The sequence below is a fragment of the Bos indicus x Bos taurus genome, chromosome 23, assembly GCF_003369695.1.
Source record: "Bos indicus x Bos taurus breed Angus x Brahman F1 hybrid chromosome 23, Bos_hybrid_MaternalHap_v2.0, whole genome shotgun sequence".
NCBI lineage: Eukaryota > Metazoa > Chordata > Mammalia > Artiodactyla > Bovidae > Bos > Bos indicus x Bos taurus.
Genome location: NC_040098.1, coordinates 9,228,253 through 9,250,029, shown reverse-complemented (window position 1 = coordinate 9,250,029; position 21,777 = coordinate 9,228,253). Strand labels below are relative to the sequence as shown.

General features: G+C 57.0%; 1 protein-coding gene across 3 annotated transcripts in view; it reads left to right on the top strand.

Moving 5' to 3' along the window:
- GRM4 (glutamate metabotropic receptor 4) overlaps positions 1-21,777 on the top strand; it is a 114,648-nt gene that overhangs the window by 57,557 nt on the left and 35,314 nt on the right. For all 3 annotated transcript variants that reach the window (XM_027524931.1, XM_027524930.1, XM_027524929.1), the window contains exon 4: positions 19,192-19,327. In XM_027524931.1, the coding sequence (XP_027380732.1) occupies positions 19,192-19,327 (136 nt within the window). The remainder of the gene's footprint in view (positions 1-19,191; positions 19,328-21,777) is intronic.

The following is a 21,777-nucleotide window of genomic DNA, read 5'->3' as shown; positions in this document are numbered from 1 at the left end:
CTTGGAGTTGGTGTGTCCACTTGCCATGTCCAAATTCCTTAGGGCCCTGGGGAATCTTCTCTGCCCATCGTGGCGGCTCTGAGCCAAGGTTCCCTGCAGACTTGCTGACCCACGCAGGCCTGTGATCTTCCCCTGGGATTGGCCTCCTGGGAACCCCAGTCACCCCTGCCCCAGTGCCTGCTGAATTTCTCCTACTTGGCTGGGCCCCTTGAGCCCGGGGAAGGGTAGGACCCCTCCCTCCTTGGCTGTGTGCGCCTTTCCCTCCCTCACACATGGCGGGGCCTCCGCAGATGTTTGTAGAATGAACAGAAGAGCAGCCCTGTGCTCTCAGGCAGGTCACTGCCCTTCCGGGGCCTCCGTCTCTCATCTGTGACAGGAGCGGCATGTCAGCTCACCTGCAGGGTTGGCTCTGACAGCCGGCAGGCTGGGTTCCCCTAGTCCAAGGTCTCTGGCTCCAGGCATCCTTCTTGTAAGTAAAGGCTCATCATGGGGGCACTTTGGGCTTGGTCTTTTGGTTCATGGATTGGGGCCAATTGCACGGAGACAGAGCCTGGAGCGTGTGACCTTCTCACTATCAGTCAGGTGAAACGTGGTTGAGATTAGCCGAGGTTGGGGGGAGCCGGAGGCAGGGAGGGGTCCTGCCACTGGCTTTTTGGGTTGGTGTATATGATGTCTGGTAGCATCTTCCTGGGGTAGAACTCAGCCTCGCCACCCAGGGACCTGCAGCTGGGGCCCAGCGTCCCCTGCCCACTGACCATGCATTTTCCAAGGATGTGGGAGTGGGGCGGGCCCTTCTTTGGAGCCAGTTCCCACCATTCTAGCTTATCAACCAGGTTGCCCCAAACCTGAGACCAGTTGTGTCTCCTGCCCGTCACCATACTGTGGCTGGAAGTTAAGTGGACTTGGCTTGGGCACCCTGCTCTGAGCCATGTGGGCTCCCATGTGCCAGCTGTGTCTCCTGGCCTCCTGGGAGATTGGCAAGGTGCTGGCACCAGTGTGACTGCTGTATGATGGCCACGTCAGTCTCTGTCCTGCTATGAGGATAAACCCTGAGCTGCCTGGCTGCCGTGGGGACTTCGCCTGTCTGCTTTAATTTCTCTGCCCTCTGGCCTTTGGTGCGAGGCTGGCACCTCTTGATTTTGTGAGTCCTGTGGGTTGGGTGTCACCAAGCCACCTCTCCTGTCTCTCTCTGACTCATCTCTGATGTGTTTGCCCTGACTTATCACGACGGGGACATGCTCCCACCCGAGTTCGCCTCTAACCTTGATGGGATTGGCAGGAGGAAGGAGATGGTAGATGCCGAGCTCCGACTTTGCACCCCTTCCCTCTTGGACAGTTCAGTTTATTCACTCAGTCGTGTCCAACTCTTTGCTACCCCATGGACTGCAGCACGCCAGGCCTCCCTGTCCCTTGACAGGAAGCAACTTTTTCTTTCACTGGCTTTTCTGTGGAATGTTTGAAGATTACTTCTGGGTCTAACGTTTCCCTTCGCTGGTTGCAGCCCCTTCGTGGCTTCAGGCCTTCTTCATGCCATCTTCCCCAGATGGTGCGGTAGGGTGGGGGGCTTAAGAGCCACCATGAACCGTGCCACCTTGAGCAGTCACTTAGGGGCTCTGGGCCTCAATTTCCACCTCATTCAACGGGAAAGTTAACAGCACTTCCCTTCTGGCTCGCCATGAGCATTAAATGAGTTAATGCGCGTAAAGCGCCGGTGCCACTGGGGCCTCAAACTGAGCACTGAGCACTGAGCTGCTGGAGTTGTCGCCGTTGCGATTATTCCCTGGAGTGGGGATTGCGGTGCGGGTCCAGGTTCGAGTCCTGGCCCTGCCTTTGGGTGGCTGTGTATGTCTCTGAGCCTCAGCTTCATCCCCTGTGAGGGTGATGCTGCAGAGGAGACCCCCAGTGTGGGCCTCCTCCACCTCTCTTGGTTTTTCCATCCTCACCACGTGGGGGTCTGGGTATCACCGGGTTGGCCTCTGGCTTCCACTCTGCCTGTGTTCTTGGGCCCAGACCTGAGCCCACAGGGTAGCCACACACACAGCACCTGTTTCCTCAGCTCATTTGGCCTCTTTGGTTGTGTTACCTCTGAGCCTTTTGACAAGTGAATATCTCAGCCTGGTTTGAACCCCACTGTCTTTGAGTTCATTTCCTGCCCTTGTTTCTTCTCCTCCCTTTCTCTGAGCCTCTGCACTGGGAGCACACTGGGTTCTGTCCTCCCAGGCTCCCATGTTTAGGGATCCCTTCTGACATTTTCCCCTTTGTTAAAGAGCAGGTGGCAAAGGCGTTGACTTTTCCCTGCCCCCACCCAGAATTGATGCTTTTGAACTGTGGTGTTGGAGAAGACTCTTGAGAGTCCCTTGGACTGCAAGGAGATCCAACCAGTCCATTCTAAAGGAGATCAGTCCTGGGTATTCTTTGGAAGGAATGATGCTAAAGCTGAAACTCCAGTACTTTGGCCACCTCATGTGAAGAGTTGACTCATTGGAAAATACTGATGCGGGAGGGATTGGGGGCAGGAGGAAAAGGGGATGACAGAGGATGAGATGGCTGGATGGCATCTCTGACTTGATGGACGTGAGTGTGAGTGAACTCCGGGAGTTGGTGATGGACAGGGAGGCCTGCCGTGCTGCGATTCATGGGGTCACAAAGAGTCAGACACGACTGAGTGACTGAACTGAACTCAACTGACCCAGTTTGGGCCTTGACTTCCAGAAAGCCCTCTTGACCTCCTTGCTGACTACTGAGGTTGAGCCTGTTTTCCTATCTGAGGTCCCAGTTAACTCCCAGCCCCCTACTCTGGGCTTCTTAGGGGTGTCATCAAAGCAAGCCCTAGCCCCCATTTCTCTGCAGCCCTGGGACACTGTGAGCTCATGGCCTCCTTCCCTCCTGTCCCAAGGCTCCTTCTTCAGGGGCTGCTGAGTGTCCCAGGAGGGCTCTGGTCTCAGCGTCACCCCCTACTCCTGTGTGACCTTAGACAAGTCACTGCCCCTCCCTGAGCTTTCCAGTTCTTTGTGAGACCAGGCAGGGGCTGCGCACCTTCTTCAGTGGGCACGTGCCTGTCGTGGACACACGGAGGGATGTCTGCAGCTACTTCTCCCCCTTGTTACCCTGTGTCATCCACCCCGCCCTCTTCCCAGAGCCTCTGAGCCCCAGGCTCTGCCTCTTGCGCCGGCCCCTCAGCCAGCACAGCCCGGCCTGTGTGAAGCCTGCTGGACCTCCTTGTGTTTTAATATGCAATTTTCCATGGAGCATTTCATTAACTACTGCAGCTGCTGGGCCCTGGCCCCAGCCCCTACACAGGCACCCTGAGAATTGTCCCTATTTTATTGAGGAAGTGGCTGAGGCCTAGGCTGCCTGCAGGCTGGCCTTCGCAGTGTGTCAGAGGCAGAGCTTTTACAGGTCTGTGTGACTCCAGAGCCCAAGGGAAGGAAGGAGGGAGGGGCCGTCCTTTCGATGATGTCTCATCCAGCTTCTCTCGGGAAGCACTGCTGGGTCAGTCAGATGGACGGACCTCAGAGGATGACCCCACCCCCTCAACACACGCAGGCCAGAGGTTCTCTCAGGACCAGGGAAGGAGTGGGGCGGGGGGGCGGGAGCAGCTTCTGTGATGCAGAATGTGAGTGTGACGGGAGTTACTGAGTCACATGTGGCTGTGGATGAGCCTGCGAGGGGCTCTGTCTAAAAGTGGGTGTCACAGGGCCTGGAGGTTGGGAGGAACGCATCCTCTTTTTAGTGATGGCTTCCCTCGGGCTCCTGGGGTTTTCGAGGACTCAGAAGAAGGGAGTCCAGGCCTCCAGATCATAGAGCCTGCTCTGCGGGGATGTGGCTGGCGAGGAGGGCAGTGGGGGCCCTTCTTCAGCCCTTTCACCCCTCATTTCTATGCAGGTAATTTATTCATTTGCTGGAAAGATATTTATTGAGACCCTACTGTGTGCTGGGCATTGAGCCAGGACATGGGGGATACAGCAGTGGACTAAAGAGATGAGGATCCCTGATCTTGTGAGCTCACTTTTGGGCACAGGGATAGAGGCAACTTATTGTAAACAAGCAAAGGCTTCACCATATAATAGACTTTCAGATAAGAGCTGATGGGCATTGCCATAAAGAAGAAGAAAGCCGCATAAGTAGACAGAGGGGGCAGGAAGGGGAGACTGTCATGGGGTGGTCAAGGAAGGCTTTTCTGCAGAGGTGAACTTTGGGCCGAGCCCTAAATACAGTGAGGGAGTGAGCCACGCAGAGATGTGTGGGAAGAGTGACCCAGGGAGGGCTACTCACAAGTGCAAAGGCCCTGAGAGCCTTCCTGGTACTTGGAGGATAGCCAAGTGGCAAGAGCAGAGTGAGTGAGGGGCAGAGAAGTGGAAGAGGAGGGGAAGATCATGGGGGGCCTCCTGGCCTTTCTGAGGTGTTTGGCTTTTGATTTGAGTGAGATGGGAGCCGTGGGAGGGCTGTGAACAGAGAAGAGATGTGGATGGGCTTGGGTTTACTAGGATTCCTCTGGCCATTGTGTAGGGAAGAGACTCTGGGCCTGAGGCAAGAAGGCCAGTGAGGAGGATACTGCTGTCCTCCAGGCGAGACGTGATGACCAAGAAGTGGCAGTGGTGAGAAGGGATAGGGAAGAGACTCTGGGCCTGAGGCAAGAAGGCCAGTGAGGAGGATACTGCTGTCCTCCAGGCGAGACGTGATGACCAAGAAGTGGCAGTGGTGAGAAGGGACAGGTCTAGGGTATGTTGTGAAGCACTAGCCCTCACGTCTTGCTCCCAGGTTGTGTGTGGGCACAGGGGAGGAGAATGGCCCAGGTGCCCCTGGATTCAGCACCACGGACAGCGCCAGCACCAGACCCGGGGGAAGCCTTGGTTGGCTCGGGTCCCCAGGAATGGCCAATCCCTGGATGCTGCTCGGAGTCTCATCTGTAAAGTGCTGGTCCCTTCCCTCAGTTTTGTTGTAAACTCCTCTTTTAGCCAAATATGTTTATTTCTGGGCATTGCTGTGAATCCTTTTTGTGATGAGGCAGATCTGAATGCAGTTATATAGCTGGGATGAGGTTTGGAAGCAGTTGTTTCCAAAAATCTTTGCATCTGGCCAAATTGTTCTTGTACAGGGTTGGGGGGTGGGGTGAGGTGGGGGGGTGCAGAAAGGTAACTGGGGGAAAGGGGAAGGGGAGCTTCCTTGAAGAGCGACTGGTAAGAGGAGAGCCTTGAAGAACCGTGGGCCTGTCCCAGAGGAGCAGCAGGGTACTCTGGGTAGGGGAGCTGAGTGACTCAACTTGGTTCTTCATGATGCCTTCCTTCTGAGAGTGAGGAGGGGGCTGCATTCCTGACAATAATGTGGGTGGGCCGCCTCATGGCAGACAATACTGACCCCCAGGCCTTCCATGGATTTGCCGTGGGTCTGGAGAAGCCACCATTCTTTGGCTTTAAGTTTCTCCATCTGTTAAATGGGGGTAATTGCATTCCTTACTGTGCTGGTTATTGTATGACAAAAATGGGTGGATTAGCCATCAGAAAGGCTAAGAAAGGGCTGGAGGGGTGAGGGGCTGCCTCTGTGGCCTCAGACCCCCAGGGTGAGCACTTGGCCTTTTCCTGGTTGGCTGCTCCCCACCCCTTGTGACCATCATCCTCGTTCTCCCTGACTCGCATGGTGTGTTACATCTGTGCCCCGTTTTGCTGTAGACAGAGTGATCATATGGATATTCTATGCAAATTCTCATTTTTAATGAGCCAGAGGAAAGCTAACAACCATCTTGCAGACGTCTTGGGGCTCAAGGGAGGCCTTGGGATGGGGGAAGAAGCAGGACAAAGTGACAAGTGAGAGGAGAGAGGAGGGAGGGAGGGGGAAGGGGATAGAGCGGGTGGGCGGGACGCAGTAGGGGCTGTGGGTGGGGTGAGGGGAGGGGAATAGGCTCTGTTTCCCATCTCTCAAAACCGCTCTGCCTGCCCTGTTTTAAGTCAGGGAAACAGGCTCAGAGAGAGGTGGCAACTTGCCAGACACCCTAGAAACTGGGAGAGAGACACACACAAAGGCAGGGGAGAGGGAGTGGATGGGTTGGAGAAAGGGAGGCATGCGGGACCAGGCTCTGGCTTATGGGGCTCGGTTTCCTCCTCTGTATCATGGTCACAGCGCCTAAGTCGTGGGCTGACTGGGAGGAGCTAATGAGAGAACAGGTGCAGACATTGCATGACTGAACAGTGTTGCCAGAATGCGAGAGCCATGGACTCGTATGTGTGAGGGGGAGGGGGCAGGGGACTGGGTGGGGAACCAGGGAAAGGAGGGCAGAGGGGCAGGAGCTGGAGATGGGGTACGAGGCCTTCTGCACATAGGCCAGCTCCTAGTTAGTCCGTTTGCTCATTTGTACATTCATTCATTTATTCTTCAGCAGCTGTGGTCTAATTCATAGACGGAAGTCAGCTTCCCAAGGGCAGGATTCTCATCTGTCCTATTCATGGGTGTCCCCACAGCATCCAGGGAAGCACCAGGCACTGGGAGGACCTTAGTAAATCATTGCTGAATCAGTGGATGCTCTGTGCTCAGCAGTGGACCCAGCAGTGGGCCAGGAAGTGTGCCCGGCAGTGGCCACTCCCTGGAGGCATCTAGTCCAAAAATTTCCCTTCCCTGTGCTACATGCAGTACCTGAGTTATTGGGATGGTTACGGGCACCCAGCAGAGAAGGAGCCTGGGGACACCTATGAAGACTTCCTGGAGGAGGAGACCTGAGCTGAATCTTCAAGAACTGACAGGAGCTGACTTGAAGGAGTCTGGGAAGGGGAACTGGGCATAAAGCAGAGGGGACAGTCTGGTGTTGGGAACTGCAGGTCCTGTTGGAGGCAGGGAGCATGGAAGATGAGGCCACAGGGCTTCGGGACCCAAGGGAGGTGAGGTGAGAGCCAGTGAAGGTGGGAGGGAAGGGCATGCTGGGGTGGGATGGGCTTTGGTGGGGTGGTGGGTGATCTGGCTGGGCAGGCTGAGGTTGTCATGCTGGCCTGGGGCTCTGGTCTGGTCAGGTGGTGTCCACAGGAGTAAGGGATGGGGCACAGGGGATTCGAGCCTGAGAGATCAGCTGGCTGCTGCCTCAGGTGACGCTGGACCTGTCCCCGGGGCATGGAGGCAGCCTGGAGAGGAACCAGCACGGCATCTCTTTGACTGCCTTGAGCAGGTCACGAGCCTCTCTGGGCTCTGGTTTAGATTTTAGAAAGGACCTCTCAACTGTAGGCAGTCCCACCCTGGCCAGAGTGCCTGGGGTGCGTTTAAATGTCAGTGTAAATATCACAGTGGCTCAAGTCCCCTCTCATACTTAGTGCCCAGAGTCCCAGGATGTCCTTTTGTATTGCAACACGGGACCATCTCTTACTCTGAAAAATGTCTAGCCCCAAAGGCCTATTGAGAAAAGTCAGTAGACTGTTGAGTCCTCTGCCCCAGCTCTGGTGTTCCACAGAGAGGGCAAGATCAGCCGAGCACCCATCCCCACATCCCCTCCCCAGGTGCCTTCCTGAGACCCCCTTTAGGGCTGCTCCCGGGATCCAGGCTTGGAGTCCCCTTTCCATCCCTCCCTGGTCCCTGTCTCCCCACTCCCAGATCTGGCCAAGCATGCTCACAGGCTATGGGGCTCCAAGCTTTTCCCCAGCATCATCAGGAGAGCCTGGGACAGGTTTTGGGGAGGGTGGGGTGAGCACTTCTCCAGCTCAGGGTCACATCTGGGCCTCTGGCCCTGACCTTTGTCCATGAGCTCTTGCTAACCCGAGTCACAGGCAGCTCAGAGCCTAAGGAGAGCCTCCGATGGTCCACAGGGCCGGCTGGGGTCTGCTCTGTCCTCGCCACACCCCTCCACCACGGCCAGTCTCAGGGGCACACTCACACCAACTGTCTGTCCTTCTTCCCAGTCGAGGGGTCAGCAGCCCCGTTTTTTGGCTGAGGAAGCTGGAGCCTCACCCAGGGTACATCCAGAGCTGAGGCTGGGCTCAGCCCCCCGTTCCTTCCACATCCTGCTGTTCTGCCATCAGAAGGGTCGGCTTGAAGAGCCCGAGTCAGGCTCCTGTTGGGGAGGGGGCGAGGGCTGGTGTGGGAAGGTTCAGGAGGACTTCATTACCCAGTGCCTGCTTGGGGCACCTTGGGAGGGCCTGCCGCCGGCAGGGAGACATACTTGGCCTGCCTGGGTAATTACATCTCAACATTTCATTTTGCTTGTCAGTTTCCACTTCCTGGGGATGTGGGCTCCTAAATATTTCATCCCAGTCTGCAGCCTCCTGTTGCTCTCCCGCCAAACCGCAGGCCCGGCTACCAGGCTGGAGCTGGCCAGAGGTCATCTTCTGCATGCCCCTGCCTCTCAACAGATGTCCCTACCACCAGCCCAGAGCCGGCTTCTCTTCCCAAGGGGTCTGGGGTGAAGAGGCCAGGCAGACAGCATTGCCAGAAACTAGAGTCGGTTCAACCAACACTGAACACTTGCTATGCTGGAAACCAGGGAGTAAGGAAAGACAAAAACACAGTCTGCCCTTGAAGGGGTTTATGGGCTGATGGAGAAAATGATCAAGTGTTACAAGAGCAAACGTTTATTGAGTAGCTGTGTGCTGGGCACTGTTACATATATTAATTGAGTTTTTCTTCATGTTTTACTATGAGGAGATGAAGCTGAGAGAGGTGAGTAACTTGTCCAGAGTCACAGCTAAGAAGCAGCAGAGCAGGATCCGAACTCAGGCAACCTGCCTCCAGCCCTCATGCCTTAAAGCGCAGGAGTTACTAAACCAGAAGCCTAGGCAGAGGATGGCAGTTCCAGGGGAGAGGGGTGTGGTGAGAGCCTGGGTGGGCGGCAGCACATCCCCACTGCGGGAGCATCTGGGGTGTTTCGTGGGGGAGAGGTGGAGAAGCGGAGCTCCGAGGCAGGGCTGGGCAGGTGCGAAAGCAGACGGGGGATTTTCCTGCAGGGGGACCAGCCAAGGCTCCAGGGTAGGGACGTTCAAGTTGCCTCGGAGAAAGTGGTCTCGCTGTAGAGTGGGGAGTTGTGAGGCCAGGGAAGGGGCTGAAAAGCTGCTCTGTGACTTCACCCTCCAGGCGTATCGATGGAGCTGGGGGTCTTGTTCTGAAAGGGCTTTTTCAACAGAGGACTCTGAACTAGTGCTCAGCAGTGCTGGGTCTGAATAACTGCTGACCAGCCCAACTTGCGATGTGAAGCTTGGGCAGACTCCTTTCCCTCTCTGAACCAACTCTGAGAAGTCGGTGGGATTCCCTCAGCTGAGGGAATCCTCAGTATTAGGAACTCAGAATAGCTGGGGACTTCCCTGGTGATCCAGTGGCTACGACTCCATGCTCCCAAAGTAGGGGGCCCCGGGTTTGATCTCTGGTCGGGGAACTAGATCCCGCATGCCGCAACTGAAGACTTTAGTTCAGTTCAGTTCAGTCGCTCAGTCATGTCCGACTCTGTGACCCCATGAATCCCAGCACGCCAGGCCTCCCTGTCCATCACCAACTCCCGGAGTTCATCCAGACTCACGTCCATCGAGTCAGTGATGCCATCCAGCCATCTCATCCTCTGTCGTCCCCTTCTCCTCCTGCCCCCAATCCCTCCCAGCATCAGAGTCTTTTCCAATGAGTCAACTCTTCGCATGAGGTGGCCAAAGTATTGGAGTTTCAGCTTTAGCATCATTCCTTCCAAAGAACACGGCCAGATACATAAATATTAAAAAATTAATTATTATTGTATATAAAACAAGAAGAATGCCCAGGATGGCCACTGAGAGTAGAGGAAGGTGGGCCCTAGGGGGCTGGGTTGGGGCAGGGGTCTCCTAGCGGGTGGCCTGGAGCGGGCCGGGGCTGGAACCAGACACCTCCCGTGCCTTCCCCAACAGCCTCCCCCTCTACCTCCTGCCTCCAAACACCTTCGCTTCCTTCTCTCTCTCTCTCTCTTTTTTCTCCCAGCTTTTCTCGCTTCAAAGGTGTTTTGCCTAAATGGGTTTGTGTTAAGATATTAGGTCGATCACTCAGCAAATTTCCCTCTGCTCAGAGCTGCGCACCATGAATAATGCAGCTCTGAACAGCCCTTGCTGCCCAGCAGCCTCCCAGGGAGGGGGCGGCAGCGCTCAGCTCGAGGGCTCTGAGCCCCACAGCTGCCCTGGCTGGTCCCCCTGCAGCCTGCCTCTTCCCGGTCCCCAAAATATCCCCCCAGGGGCCGGGCTGTCCATGGGTGATCCCTTTAATCCTCACAACACCCCTGACACATCTGGAGGGTGGCGAGCATGCCGTCCCATTTTACAGATTCAGAGGTTCAGAGAGGTTCAGAGAGGCTGGGTGACTTGGCTCTCATCATCACATAGGGGCCAGACCTGGGACAAGGGCCTCTCTGTGCCCAGCCTTGGCCCCCGTGTCACAACACGCTGGCTCTCTGATGGCGGTGACCCTGCACCCGCAGGTCCAGCCCGGGTCTCCCCAGGGGCAGGTGGGCGTGAGTGGACGGCCTGCTTGCAGAGGGAAGATGCGGGTTTCTCCCAGAGCCGGGCACTGAGGCGGCCGGGCGGGTAGTTGCTGGGTGACAGTTGCTGTCCCCCTCCCCCAGGGGCCACCCCAGCCCCTGTCAGCACCCCCAGCCAGGCCCCCGTGCACCGGTAGCAAAGGTGAGGTGTTGATGGTGCTAAGAGTTGGCTGGTGGCTCCAAGGAGGTGTGGGCAGCTAACCTGCATGTCTGGGTCTGTGGCTGTGTGTAGGGTGTGACTTGCGGAGGTTGGGTGTGGTGAGTGTGGTTGTGTGAGGCGGTGTGGTTACTGTGTGAGCTTGTGTTGCTGTGATCTTGTGTGGGGTGGCAGTGATGTGTGGTTTGTGACTTTGTGAGGGTGTGTGTTACCACGTGTATGGGCGGGGTGGGGAGATGAACTGAGAGTGTTCGGGAAAGGAGGGATGTGTGTCCTGCCTTGGACAGTCCCTGGGCCTCTAGGCTTGGGCCTCGGATTCTGCCCAGCAGGTTCTGTCCCTGCAAACAGTGGTCAGTGTCGCCTGGTGTCTCTGGCCCCCAGAGCATCCTCACAGCCCTGGGTCCTGACGAGGTCCCTGGCCCTCGCCTTTGCAGCCCCACCCCCACTAGGACTCGCTCACTCCCCAGAGGCTTTGGCTCCCGGAGGCTGACCCAGGCTTTCACAAATACCATTTGACCCTCACTCTAGCCCCACCAGGTGGAGTTTTTTTAAGTCCTGCCCTATTTTACTGATGGTAAGCTTGATGCTCAGAGAGGCTAAGTAACTTGTCCGAAGTCACACAGCCAAGGTCTTCCCTGGTGGTCCAGTGGCTAAGAATCTGCCCTCCAGTGCAGGGGACACAGGTTCGATTCCTGGTTGGGAAACCAAGATCCCACATGCCTTGGGGCGACTATGCCCACACACCGCTACCACTGAGCCTGTGTACCGCAATAAAGACCCAGCACAGCCGAAAACAAGCAAACCGCAAAAGAGCAGTCACACAGCCAGGAAGCAGCGGAGTGGACTTCCCTTTTGTCTCACAATGGCGGGGAAGAGGAAGCTGAGAGCAGGTGTGAGAGCCATGCTTTGTACGGACCTTTGGTGGGGAGCATCATGGGGACCCTGCAGGTGGGAAAGCGGGGTCATTGTCCCTTGGTACCTGGGTCTTCCTGGCTCCAGCCAAATCTCTCCTAGTGAGCCCACTGTGTCCCTTTGGGCTGGAGTTGCCCTGCCCTCCCCGGCCCTGTCTACTGGCCCAGCTGTCTTTGGTCCTGGGCCTTTGGAGCCCTGCCAGTTTGCACAGCTATCCTATACTTCTCCACTTGTTCTTCTGCACGTGCATTTCTTGAGCACTCATAACAAGGAATTTGCATCCAGGTGGAAAGGTAAATTCCTGGCAGAAGGCAGGACTGAGAGAGAGGTCCCAGTTTGCCTGACGCCCACGTGGGCTTGGAACTTGCCAGTGCGTACTACAGGGTAGGCCCTGTGCCTGGATGACCTTTGCAGCCCAGAGCCTGGCACAACGTGGCTGCCCAGTGCCGGTAGACACGTAGACATCCGGGCACTCCGTGTGACCAGGTGGTGCTCAGAGGGGAGGTCACAGTGGGCTGCAGGGGTCAGGGAGGTTCCTAGAGGAAGTGGGCAGGTTTGAGCAGGTGGCCACTTCAGATTCCTGCAGCGCCTCCGCCCCCAGGCCGGTGCCAGCAGCTCCTGGCCTGCTGGCCCTCCCATCCCTGTAGTCGGGTGCTCAGTGGCCCATTCATCTGGCAAGCGTGGGTCATGGCCTGTCGCAAGCAAGCGCAGTGTGTGTGCTGGGCACCATGAGGGCCGGAGCAGAGACAGACGGGGAGGAGGTAAGATGAGCGAGGGAGGCGGACTGAGGGGGCGGCCCCTGCAGAGGAAGGCCTGATGTGGTCAGATGGCGGGTTTTGTTGGGACCAGACCTGAGGGGGAGATGTGGGCCTTGCATGCCACTTGTACACATGCACACGTGTGCACTCACATGCACACGCACACACACACACACACACACACACACTGTGAGAGGAAGGAGGCTGGAGTGGTGGTGGGGAGAAGGGCTGGCAGTGGGAGCAGAAAGGGGTGCTGGTCGTGAGCCAGGCTCACCCCCCGCCCCCCACCCGGAGAGCCCTCGAGCCCTGGCTGGAGCCAGAGCCGCCCCTCGCTGCCTGCCCCCAGCCCCAGCCCCACTGGACAGCCACGGGTTAGGGGGCTTCTCCAGGGCCTGGACGTCTCCCCGACCTCAGATGCCCTTTCAGCCACAGCTCTGCTTCCTGAAATCTGCTGCACGGCTCCGTTTCCTTAGACCAGGGCTTCGCTCCTGGTTGAAAGCAAAATCAACACGATGTTGGTCACTGATGCCTCTGAAGAGCTCCCTCTCCTGAGAGCAGGTGTAGGGAGGGGGTCTGACTTTGGAGAGGGCGGGGGAGAAGAGAGAAGGGGGGCTGGGGGGAAGAACTCCGTGTGCGTCTGTGTGTGTATGTCTGTGTGTGTGTGACTGTGTGACCCCATATAGTCCAGGGTCTCCCCCAGCCTCCCTCCTGCCTTTCCCCTTACCTCTCTCTCTGCCAGGAACCCAGGGAAGCTGAGGAGGGGACCCCCTCCTTGGGTTGTTTAACAACCCCCGTTTTCTCTGTGTTGTAATTTGCTGCCTTCACATTTTGCCTTAATGTAGATTTTTTCCACTTGGTTTCCTAGCGTTGGTCTCTCATTGTTTTTCTCCAATTTTAAATTTGAAAGGCCAGAAAAAGAAAGGGAGAGACAGAGAGAGGAGACGAGCCCAGTGTCCCTGGGCTCCTGTGCTGTTGGGCTGCAGGGAAGTTTCTCAACTCCCTGGAGGGGGTTTTTGCCCAGCCTAGTCTGGAGCCCAGAGCCCGTGGTGCTGTTTGGGATGAGGGAGCAGCCTGGCTTGTGGAATGGCACCCTCGGGTGCCAGAGCAGGAGGGCACAGGTGCTGAGTCCCCTGGGATCTGTGGGCATGGTACATGTCTCAGTCATCTCGCTGCCCACTGCCTATGGGCTGGCTGTTTAGCTGCTTCCTGGCAGGGGCGGGCCTCCTGGTGAGTGAGATAAGGAAGGAAGAGGGGGCGGTGAGAGGATTCCCAAGCCTGGAGGATGTGACGGAAGGCGCTGCAGAGGCACAGGGGAGCCCAGGTCCTCAGCTGCCCCATACCTGGGTGAGCCTGGGCAGAAGCAGGCCACTCTGGGGGGAGGCCCCTTCTTTCTGCCTTCTCTGGGCCACCAGGGTTGTCCACAAGTTGGCGGGCCCTGAAGGCAGGGGGTCTGGGGGCTGCTTGGAGAGACTGGGGAGGACTTATTCAGATGGGTGAGTAGAGAGAGTCCCATCCCGTGGGGGCAGGGAGGTGCCCAGAAAAGAAGGGAGCTGAGCCTGGTGAGTCAGACAGTGATCAGACTGTGTAACCCACCTCCCCTGGGGCATTAGGAGCACAGTGGGAGGTAGACACAACACAGATATATCAGCTGGACCCAAAGAATACCGGGAAAGGTCACCAGACCACAAATAGAAAGGGCACAGGGACCACAAAATACAACAGGAAACCCGTGTCAGGTTTCACTAGTGGAACTTCCACATCACGTTCAAGTCAGGGCAGGCGTGTGGAGCCTGGCGGAGGTGCAGGGTTCCAGCGCCAGGGGAGGGCTGGCCAGGAGAGAGCCTGTCCTCAGTGGGAGGCGGGATTTCAGAACCGGGAGGGCGGCCCCATGTGCCTTCCCCGCAGCGTCCCGTGGAGGCCTCCGGCCCGGGAGTGGCCAGGTGGCCCCGTGTCGTGGATGAACAGAGGCTCGGGATGGCACCTGTGGGGACTAGGCTGCCTTCTCTGTCACTGTGTCTGCACGTCTGGTCTGCCTTGGGTCCTGAGGTGCACATTTACCAAGCATTTACATGTTGCCATATTGGCTTCTGATTATTTCCAAGAAATAAAACAGGGATCATGCCTGGGAGCCCTCCTATGGAGCCCTCAGTCTTGTTCCATCCCTGCCTCCCTTGAGGTGCCCACACCTTGCAGGGGCTGGGGTCCCTTCTTGTCTCAGTCGTTCAGCAAGCATTTATGGAGAACTAGTGTGTGCCAGACACTGGGGAGATCGTAGTGTGTACAACGGAAAATCTCCTGCCCTCTTGGAGCTTTTGCTCATATCTATGCGTGTGTCCATATATAAGACATTGTACTATATGTGGCCTTTAATTTCCACAAGAAAGGGACAGAGAGTGGTGCACCTTGCTTTATCAGTCAACTTTGCATTTTCAGGGTTTTGTCATGAGAGCTGTTTTATATATCTTAACTACATAATATTCCAATCTTCTTTTGGAAAATATTTAGGTAGTTTCCATGTTTTCACTGTTTCAAACAGTGCTGCAGTGATCATCTTTGGGCGTATCTCCTTGCGCCCGTGTGCGAGTTTCTCTGGGAAGAATGTGGAAGGGGATGTGCTGGCTTGTAGGGTTCTAGACTCCCTGGCTCAGGCTGCCTTCAGTCTCCTCGCTCCCTGAGTGCTTGGGCCGGGAGCTCTCCAAGGTCCTGACTGCTCCCTTGCGCTCAGAAGCTCCTGGCATGAGCTTGTGGCTTCCTGCCCCTGGCCCTGCGTGGAGGCACTGGCTGGGCAGACGGTGGAGCTTGCAGCTGGCACAGGGCAACTGGTGCCTGCCATGGGGCTGGGGCTGTGTGTGGGGTGAGGGGCTTGCCAAGGGTGACCCAGAAGGGCCTAAGTGGGCCATGGGGAGCACCAGACTCCTCCATACCCCTCTTTTTATGATCCTGTTCCTGGAGCCTGGGAGAGGTGAAGTGTTGCAGCCTCTGTGCAGAGATAGGACTTGGGCGCGTTCCTTGCTGCTTGGATTTAATTTTATTACATTTGCTCTCAGTACAGACTCATGGATTCTTATTTTATCCAAGGAGAGAGACCATGGGACAAAGGAGTGGGGGTGCAAAAAATTGCCCCCACCATGGTAGAAGGGTTTGGAGAGGACTTCCCAGGGGTGTGCTAGCCATGGTCTCCACAGTGATGGGGCTTCAGAAGCAAGGGCTGGATACAGGAGGACTGATGTGGTTGGTGTAGGACTTGGGGTCTTCCCAGAAGTGGGGACGGGTTGCAGTGGGTGGGGCTAACAGAGACCCAGCGACTGGAGCCTTTCCTTCCTCTGCCCAAGGGAGGCTCTTGACACAGACCGGGATTACAGACCCACCAGCTGGCTGTGTGACCTCCATCAGGCTACTTAGCGCCTCCGAGCCTCAGTTTCTGCATCTGTAAGATGGGGCTATTAGCACCTGCCCCAGACACTCAGTGAGTGCCAGGCAGGCAGTGGGTGCTCAGTAAATGTGGGTCCCTCTTGCACCACCGCAGTCCTCTCTGGCTGTGGCAGGGGACAGGAGCACTGTGGAGCCAGATACTGTGCTACTTACTCCTGGAAGCTTGTGTCACCCTGGGAGAGCCTTGGTCCTGTGCTGCAGTCCCCTGAGCAGCCAAACTGACAATCAGGCAGTGACACCAAGGGGCCCAGAGGGTGCTTGGTTCCTCCTTGTGGGGCCAGTGACACCACTGGGTACTTACCCCAGGGCAGGCCCTGCGCCCAGACATGTGCATGGGCCCTAGGTGCCCCCTGGCCTTGGTGGCCGGTCGTGGCACTGGACTGGGTGAGAGGGTGGCCTCTGGAGGCAGCTGGCCCGCACTGAAACCCTGCTCTCTGCATGACTGTGTGACCTAGGGGAGCCACTCAGCCGCTCTGTGCCTCAGCGTCCTCATCTCTAAACTGGAACTGTGCTGGCCTTCCCTCGCAGCCCAGTGGCCAAGACTCTGCACTTCCAATTCAGGGGGTGCAGATTTGTTCCCTAGTTGGGAAAATAAGATCTCATAGACCACATGGTGTGGCCAAAAATAAATAAATAAGCTGGAGTTGTGCTGATGATATTGACTTCAGATGGGTGAATCTATGCAAAATGTGCAGCGTAATATTCAAAGGCACTAGACACTATCAACATTCAGTGTTACTCTCTATTTGAAACTTCCCAGACTCCCCTCAAGTCCCCCAACTCTTGCAGTTGTAAGAACATTGCTTCCCGCTTAGACTCTCTCTCATCTTGAGTACCTTGTGACTTGCTGACCAGACTGTGGTCACCTGAATCTTCTTTCGAAGAAGAAGCTAAATGAAGCCTGCAACATGTACCGCGGGGTGGACCCTCTTAGGGGAGCATCACCCAGAAATGTGACTGAACCTAAGAGTCTCTGCCTCTTTGAGAACAATTGCTCCCACTCTCTGCCTCCCTCCCCTCTGCCCTCTGGCCCCCTCCTCCCTCCTGGAGCCAGGTGGCTCGTCCTAACCCCCTGTCCAGCCTCCTCCTCTTGTCCATCTGTCTCCCCAGATGGGGGGAGAAGTGTAGCGATTGGCCCACTTTCTAACTGGAAAGGAACCATATGGAGGATTTAGCTGGAAGCTGAGTGTCTGCCCGGCCGCTGTTAGGGCAGGGCCAGCGCTGGGGGCAGGAGACTGGCTCCCGTCGGTTCTCTTTGTGAGCTGGGACTGGGGGGTCCTGGTCCTGCCCCCAGACCCCACTCCCTCCCTCCCCCAGGAGCCCCTCTAGCCATGCTCTTCTGTGCTTGGCACCTCTGTGGGCATCCTAGGACCTGAGGTTCTTGTTCTTCCTGGAAGGGGCAGAAAGTAAAGGAGGTGGGCGCTGGTCAGGGTGGGGCACAGAGGATGTGGCTGTCTCACCTGCTACACAGAACCAGGGGCCCATTTCCTGGCGACGCAAGAGTGAGCCTGTGTCACGTGGCTCCGGGCCTTGCAGGTGCCGGGCACAGAGCAGCCCCCTTCTTGAGTCGTTTCCTCAGCTCGCCTTGTTTCCTCGGCATGCCCTCTCCCCACCCCCAGCTGCTCAGGCCTCCTGCCACTAAAACTCAGCCGCTCAACTCAGGGCCACCACCCTTGGGCAGCCTTCTCTGGTTGCCACCTACCCCCCTGAGTAGAGGGCCCTCCCTGGGCGGAGCTGGGTGCTGGCCCCTCTTCCTCTGGGTAAAACAGGGGGGTGGTGTCTCCCCCACACTGGGGATCCTTGCAGCCCATCCTCCTCACAGAGGTGCGTGGAGTCTGCTCAGAAGGCTCAGGTGACCCTGGCCTGGACTGAGAGGATGTACGGAGGCTCGGGGGTGCCCAAGGGTGGCAGCCAGGTGCCCGGCCAAGGTGGGTAGTTTGGCTGCGACCCAATAGGATTCTGTGTGAGATGGAGCTGGGCTGAGGCCCTTGAGTGGGACCCGGAGGAAGGCAATGGTCTCAGATAAAGGATCCGCCTTCATCAAGAATACTCCTTCAACCTTTTCCATCAACAGAGCCCTAACTCTGCCACCAGAGGTGCTGGACGTCCTATTCCCTGGGGGGCCCACTCTGTATCCCAGTGGGGCAAGGGACTGTGTGGCTTTGGGCAAATCACTTCTCTTTCCCAAGCCTCAGTTTCCTCATCTGTCAAATACAGTTGATACTAAAAATGGGTCCACAGGAGCTTTTGTAGCAGGAGATGAGGGGAGACTGAGTTAACATGAATGCTGCCGGCACCCCCGCCAGCACTGGGGAGACACAGCTGAGGCCGGGGACTGCCCGGGTGAGGTGGAGAGTGCGTGCAGGGTTTCTGTGAGCCACGCAGCCTGGCTGTGAATCCCGGGGTGTGTTGACTGCATCCTGGTGGCGCCTGCAGGCTTGGGAGCTTCTTGTAGAGGAATGAGCTTGAGAGGTAGGCAGGCCTTGGGTCCCCTTCCCTAGGATCCAGCCAGGTAGGCAGTGGCCAGAGAGAAAGGAATGACAGAAGGCCCCTAAAGACCTTCTGATCCCAATCAGAGCTCCTCCAGCCCCTCCACCAAAGCAGTCCCTTAAGAATGGCCTTCCTGGGCTCTTCTAAGCTCCCTGCTGGGAATTTGGTCCTAAATAAGATGGAGGGAGACTGGGTGTCATCGCACTCTGTTGGGTCAGGGAGCAAGCTGGAGAGCCTGCATACTGAGTGGCCAGTGAGTGCCCAGAGGGGAACTTAGGAACGCCCGCATATGGGCAGTAGCTGGGTTTGCAGCAGCACTGCCTGGGATGTGCAGGCACAAGTCAGCGACCCTGCACGCTGCCCTTACGCAGGGGCCTGATGGTGAACGTGGGGCTCAGGGTCAAGGGTCCTGGTAGGTGTGTGTGGATGTGGGTACCAGAGGCACTAATGGCCCAAGGAGGGCAATTTGTTCTCATTCTCAGATTTGCGCCTCCAAAAAGTCTTATGAGGTAGTTACATCAAAAAAGAACCAATGTTTACTAAGCACTTACTGTGTGGCAGATATTACTATATATGCATGAACTCCCTTAGCTTTATAACAACCTTATGAAATAGGTGGTATTACTATCTTTACAGATGATGTATTTGAGACAACAGAGAAGTTCAGTAACTAACCTGAGATCACACAGCAGTAAGCAGCAGAACTGAGATTTGAACCCAGGCAGTCTAGCTTTAAGCCCGATACTATATTGCTTCTTGCTAGCAACCTATTTTATAAAGAGAGGCACAGAGAACTTAAGTGACGTGTCCATGGTCACTCAGCTTGGTGGAGCCAAAATTTGCACTGTGGCTGTTCTGACTGCACAGCCCATGCCGGATCGGGACCTGGGAGCAAGTCTGGCCAGGGGACCGTGAGTAGCCCCCAGGAGTGTGAGTCTCAGGGGAAGACCCTGTCTGCCCCAGGCCGACCGCTGCCCTTCCTGCAGGGGGCGTGTGCATCGCCCAGTCCGTCAAGATACCTCGGGAGCCCAAGCCTGGGGAGTTCGACAAGATCATCCGGCGGCTCCTGGAGACGTCAAATGCCAGGGCGGTCATCATCTTCGCCAACGAGGATGACATCAGGTGAGGACAGGCAGCAGTGGGGCAGGACTGGGGAACCAGGGACCCCTGCTGGAGACCTTCCTGGGCAAGCCTGACCCACCCTGGGGTCCAGAGAGGTGGGGTGACCCAACGAGGCGGTGGTGGGGAGACCCTCTGGCTGGGGCACAGGCTATGGCTCATGGACTCCCCTTCCTTTCCCCTTCCCATTTCCTGCATCCATTCTACCAACTCAGGATGGTTAGTGGGTCCTTTTACAGAGGGGCTAAGGCCATGGGCTTGGGGTGAGAGCCCCTGGGTGGGATTCCTGTTCTTCCTCCAACTAGCTGTGTGACCTCAGGCAAGTTTCTCAACCTCTCTGGGCTTCTTTTCTGCTTAAAAAAAAATGGAGCTAATGAAGCCTGCTTGATAGTGTTGCTGGAGCACTGAATGCAGGAATGTGCATAAACGAAGGCGCAGAGGCTGGCAGGAGGTAGGGGTGGCTGTCTCTCAGCCCCTCTGTCCTCCCTTCAGCGAGCTCAGAGTAGTGGGAAGAGGCCTGGGCTGTGGTTCTAGTCCTGATCTGGGCATACACTCATGTGGGCAGTATCATCCCCTCCCTGGACCTCAGTGTCCACATTTGCAGAGTGGGGGCAGGTGGACTCAGGTGCCAGAACCATGTGGTACAGACACCCTGGAGCAGTCCGCCTCCCTGCACACCTGCCCCCGGGTCCTGAGTCACAGGTCAGAGTCTCAGGTGCCCTTAAAAGATGACCCCTGAGCACCCTTCCTAATGCACTTCCCTTCTTCCTGCTCTTTCTCTCCCTTCCACCTCTTTAAGACTGGATGTCATGGCCAAGAAGGGCTGGCCTCCTTGATTCCCTAGACTGAGGGGGAGACACAGCTCCTGCTGAGAATCTGGTCAGGGAGTCACGCCCTGTGTTTGCAGAGGAGATGTGGTCTCCCCAGACCACCTCCCTCAGACAGCTGGCCCACCTGCCCACCTGCCCAGCCCAGCTAGCCCGGTCCACCCTGCCTCCATGCGGCCCCCTCCCCATTACTAATCAGCATCCATGCTGGGTCCACTCTTCTTTCCAAAACTCTTTCCCACTTGGAAAGACCTCATCCTGGACTCCTGAGTTGCAGCAAAACAGATTCTCTCCCAGGAGATATTGCTGGGTGCCAGCAGGGATGGCGGGAATGTTCTGGAAGGTCATTAAGGCCTCCAAAGCCATAAGCACCAGCTCTAATGGGTGTTTCTCAGGCAGCAAAGGCCCAGGGTGTGGGAGTCCTCAGGGTCCAACTGGCACCCCTGAGCTGCTCCCAGTCCCCACAAAGCTTTCAGGGTCCCTAAACTCTGGCCCTGGGCGTCCCTGTTGCCACAGGTAAGCTGGCACCTGGAGCAGGAGGAGCTCCTTCCGAGCTCTTCGCCTCCCTTCAGTCAGTCTCCACCCCCGCCCCCACTCCCATGTCAAAGCACAGCACTACTCGGGGCCCCCACCCCATCCAGGGACACACCCCACTCGCGGCCTCCTCAGTGGCTCTGACGGACCCACACGCAGGGAGGGGAGACGAGGGCGCCGGGCCAAGGGTCCCAGACAGGGGTCACCTAGGGGGGAGGGGGGGAGGGGGGAAGGGCCTTAGACTGACCCCCTGAGCAGCTGGGCAGGGTATGTGAGGAGAGGGGCTCCTTGCTGGAAATCCACATGCATTTTCAGAAGCAAACAGAGGTAAAAATAAACCCAGGTGACTTTGCAGAGATGGAGCCTTGGGAGCTCTGGTCATCTCTGGCTGGCCGGATGCAGGCAGTATTAATAGGGCTGCGGTGTGGGTTCTGAGAGCAGCCTTGCCCACAATTAGGGGGCTCTGCGGGGGCTGCAGCAGCCTTAGTGAGGAGGGCAGGTGTGGGCCCCGGGGTGAGGAAACATGTTTCTCCCTGGCAGTCTGAGGCTTCCTGCCCCAGCTGGCCACCTCCTGCACAGGTCCGGCAGTAGCCCCAAGCCCCGCCGTCTGTCCTGGCTTTGTCCATGGGACGGGCTGGCCAGTTTCTAGTATCCTGGCTTCTCACTTGCTGTGTGATCTTGGGCAAGCTGTTTGCCTCCTCTCTGCTCCCGTCTGTCCCCATGGGATGAGATACATGGCAGGGAATTCTGCCCAGTCCTTCTTGTTTTTCTCCATCTAGAAGATGTCTCTGAGGGGCCTCTTAGTTCAAGCATCCATTAGCAATGACTGAGCGCCGTTGTGGGCTGGACCCTGCACGGGGCTCCAGGGCCCCTGACTTGACTAGGACCACTGTCACTGTGGCCTGGGTGGCGGTGGGGAGCCCCTGGCTGCCCGCACCCTTTCATCCATCTGCGAGGGCAGTGGGGAGTGGTTCTTTGAAGCACCTGGACTTTTGGCACAGAAGGAGGTGGGGTGCAGAGGGGGACAGGTGTTGGTGTGTGTGTGTGTGTGACAGTGGATATAAATGTGACAAAGGGCCAGGGGGTGTGGGT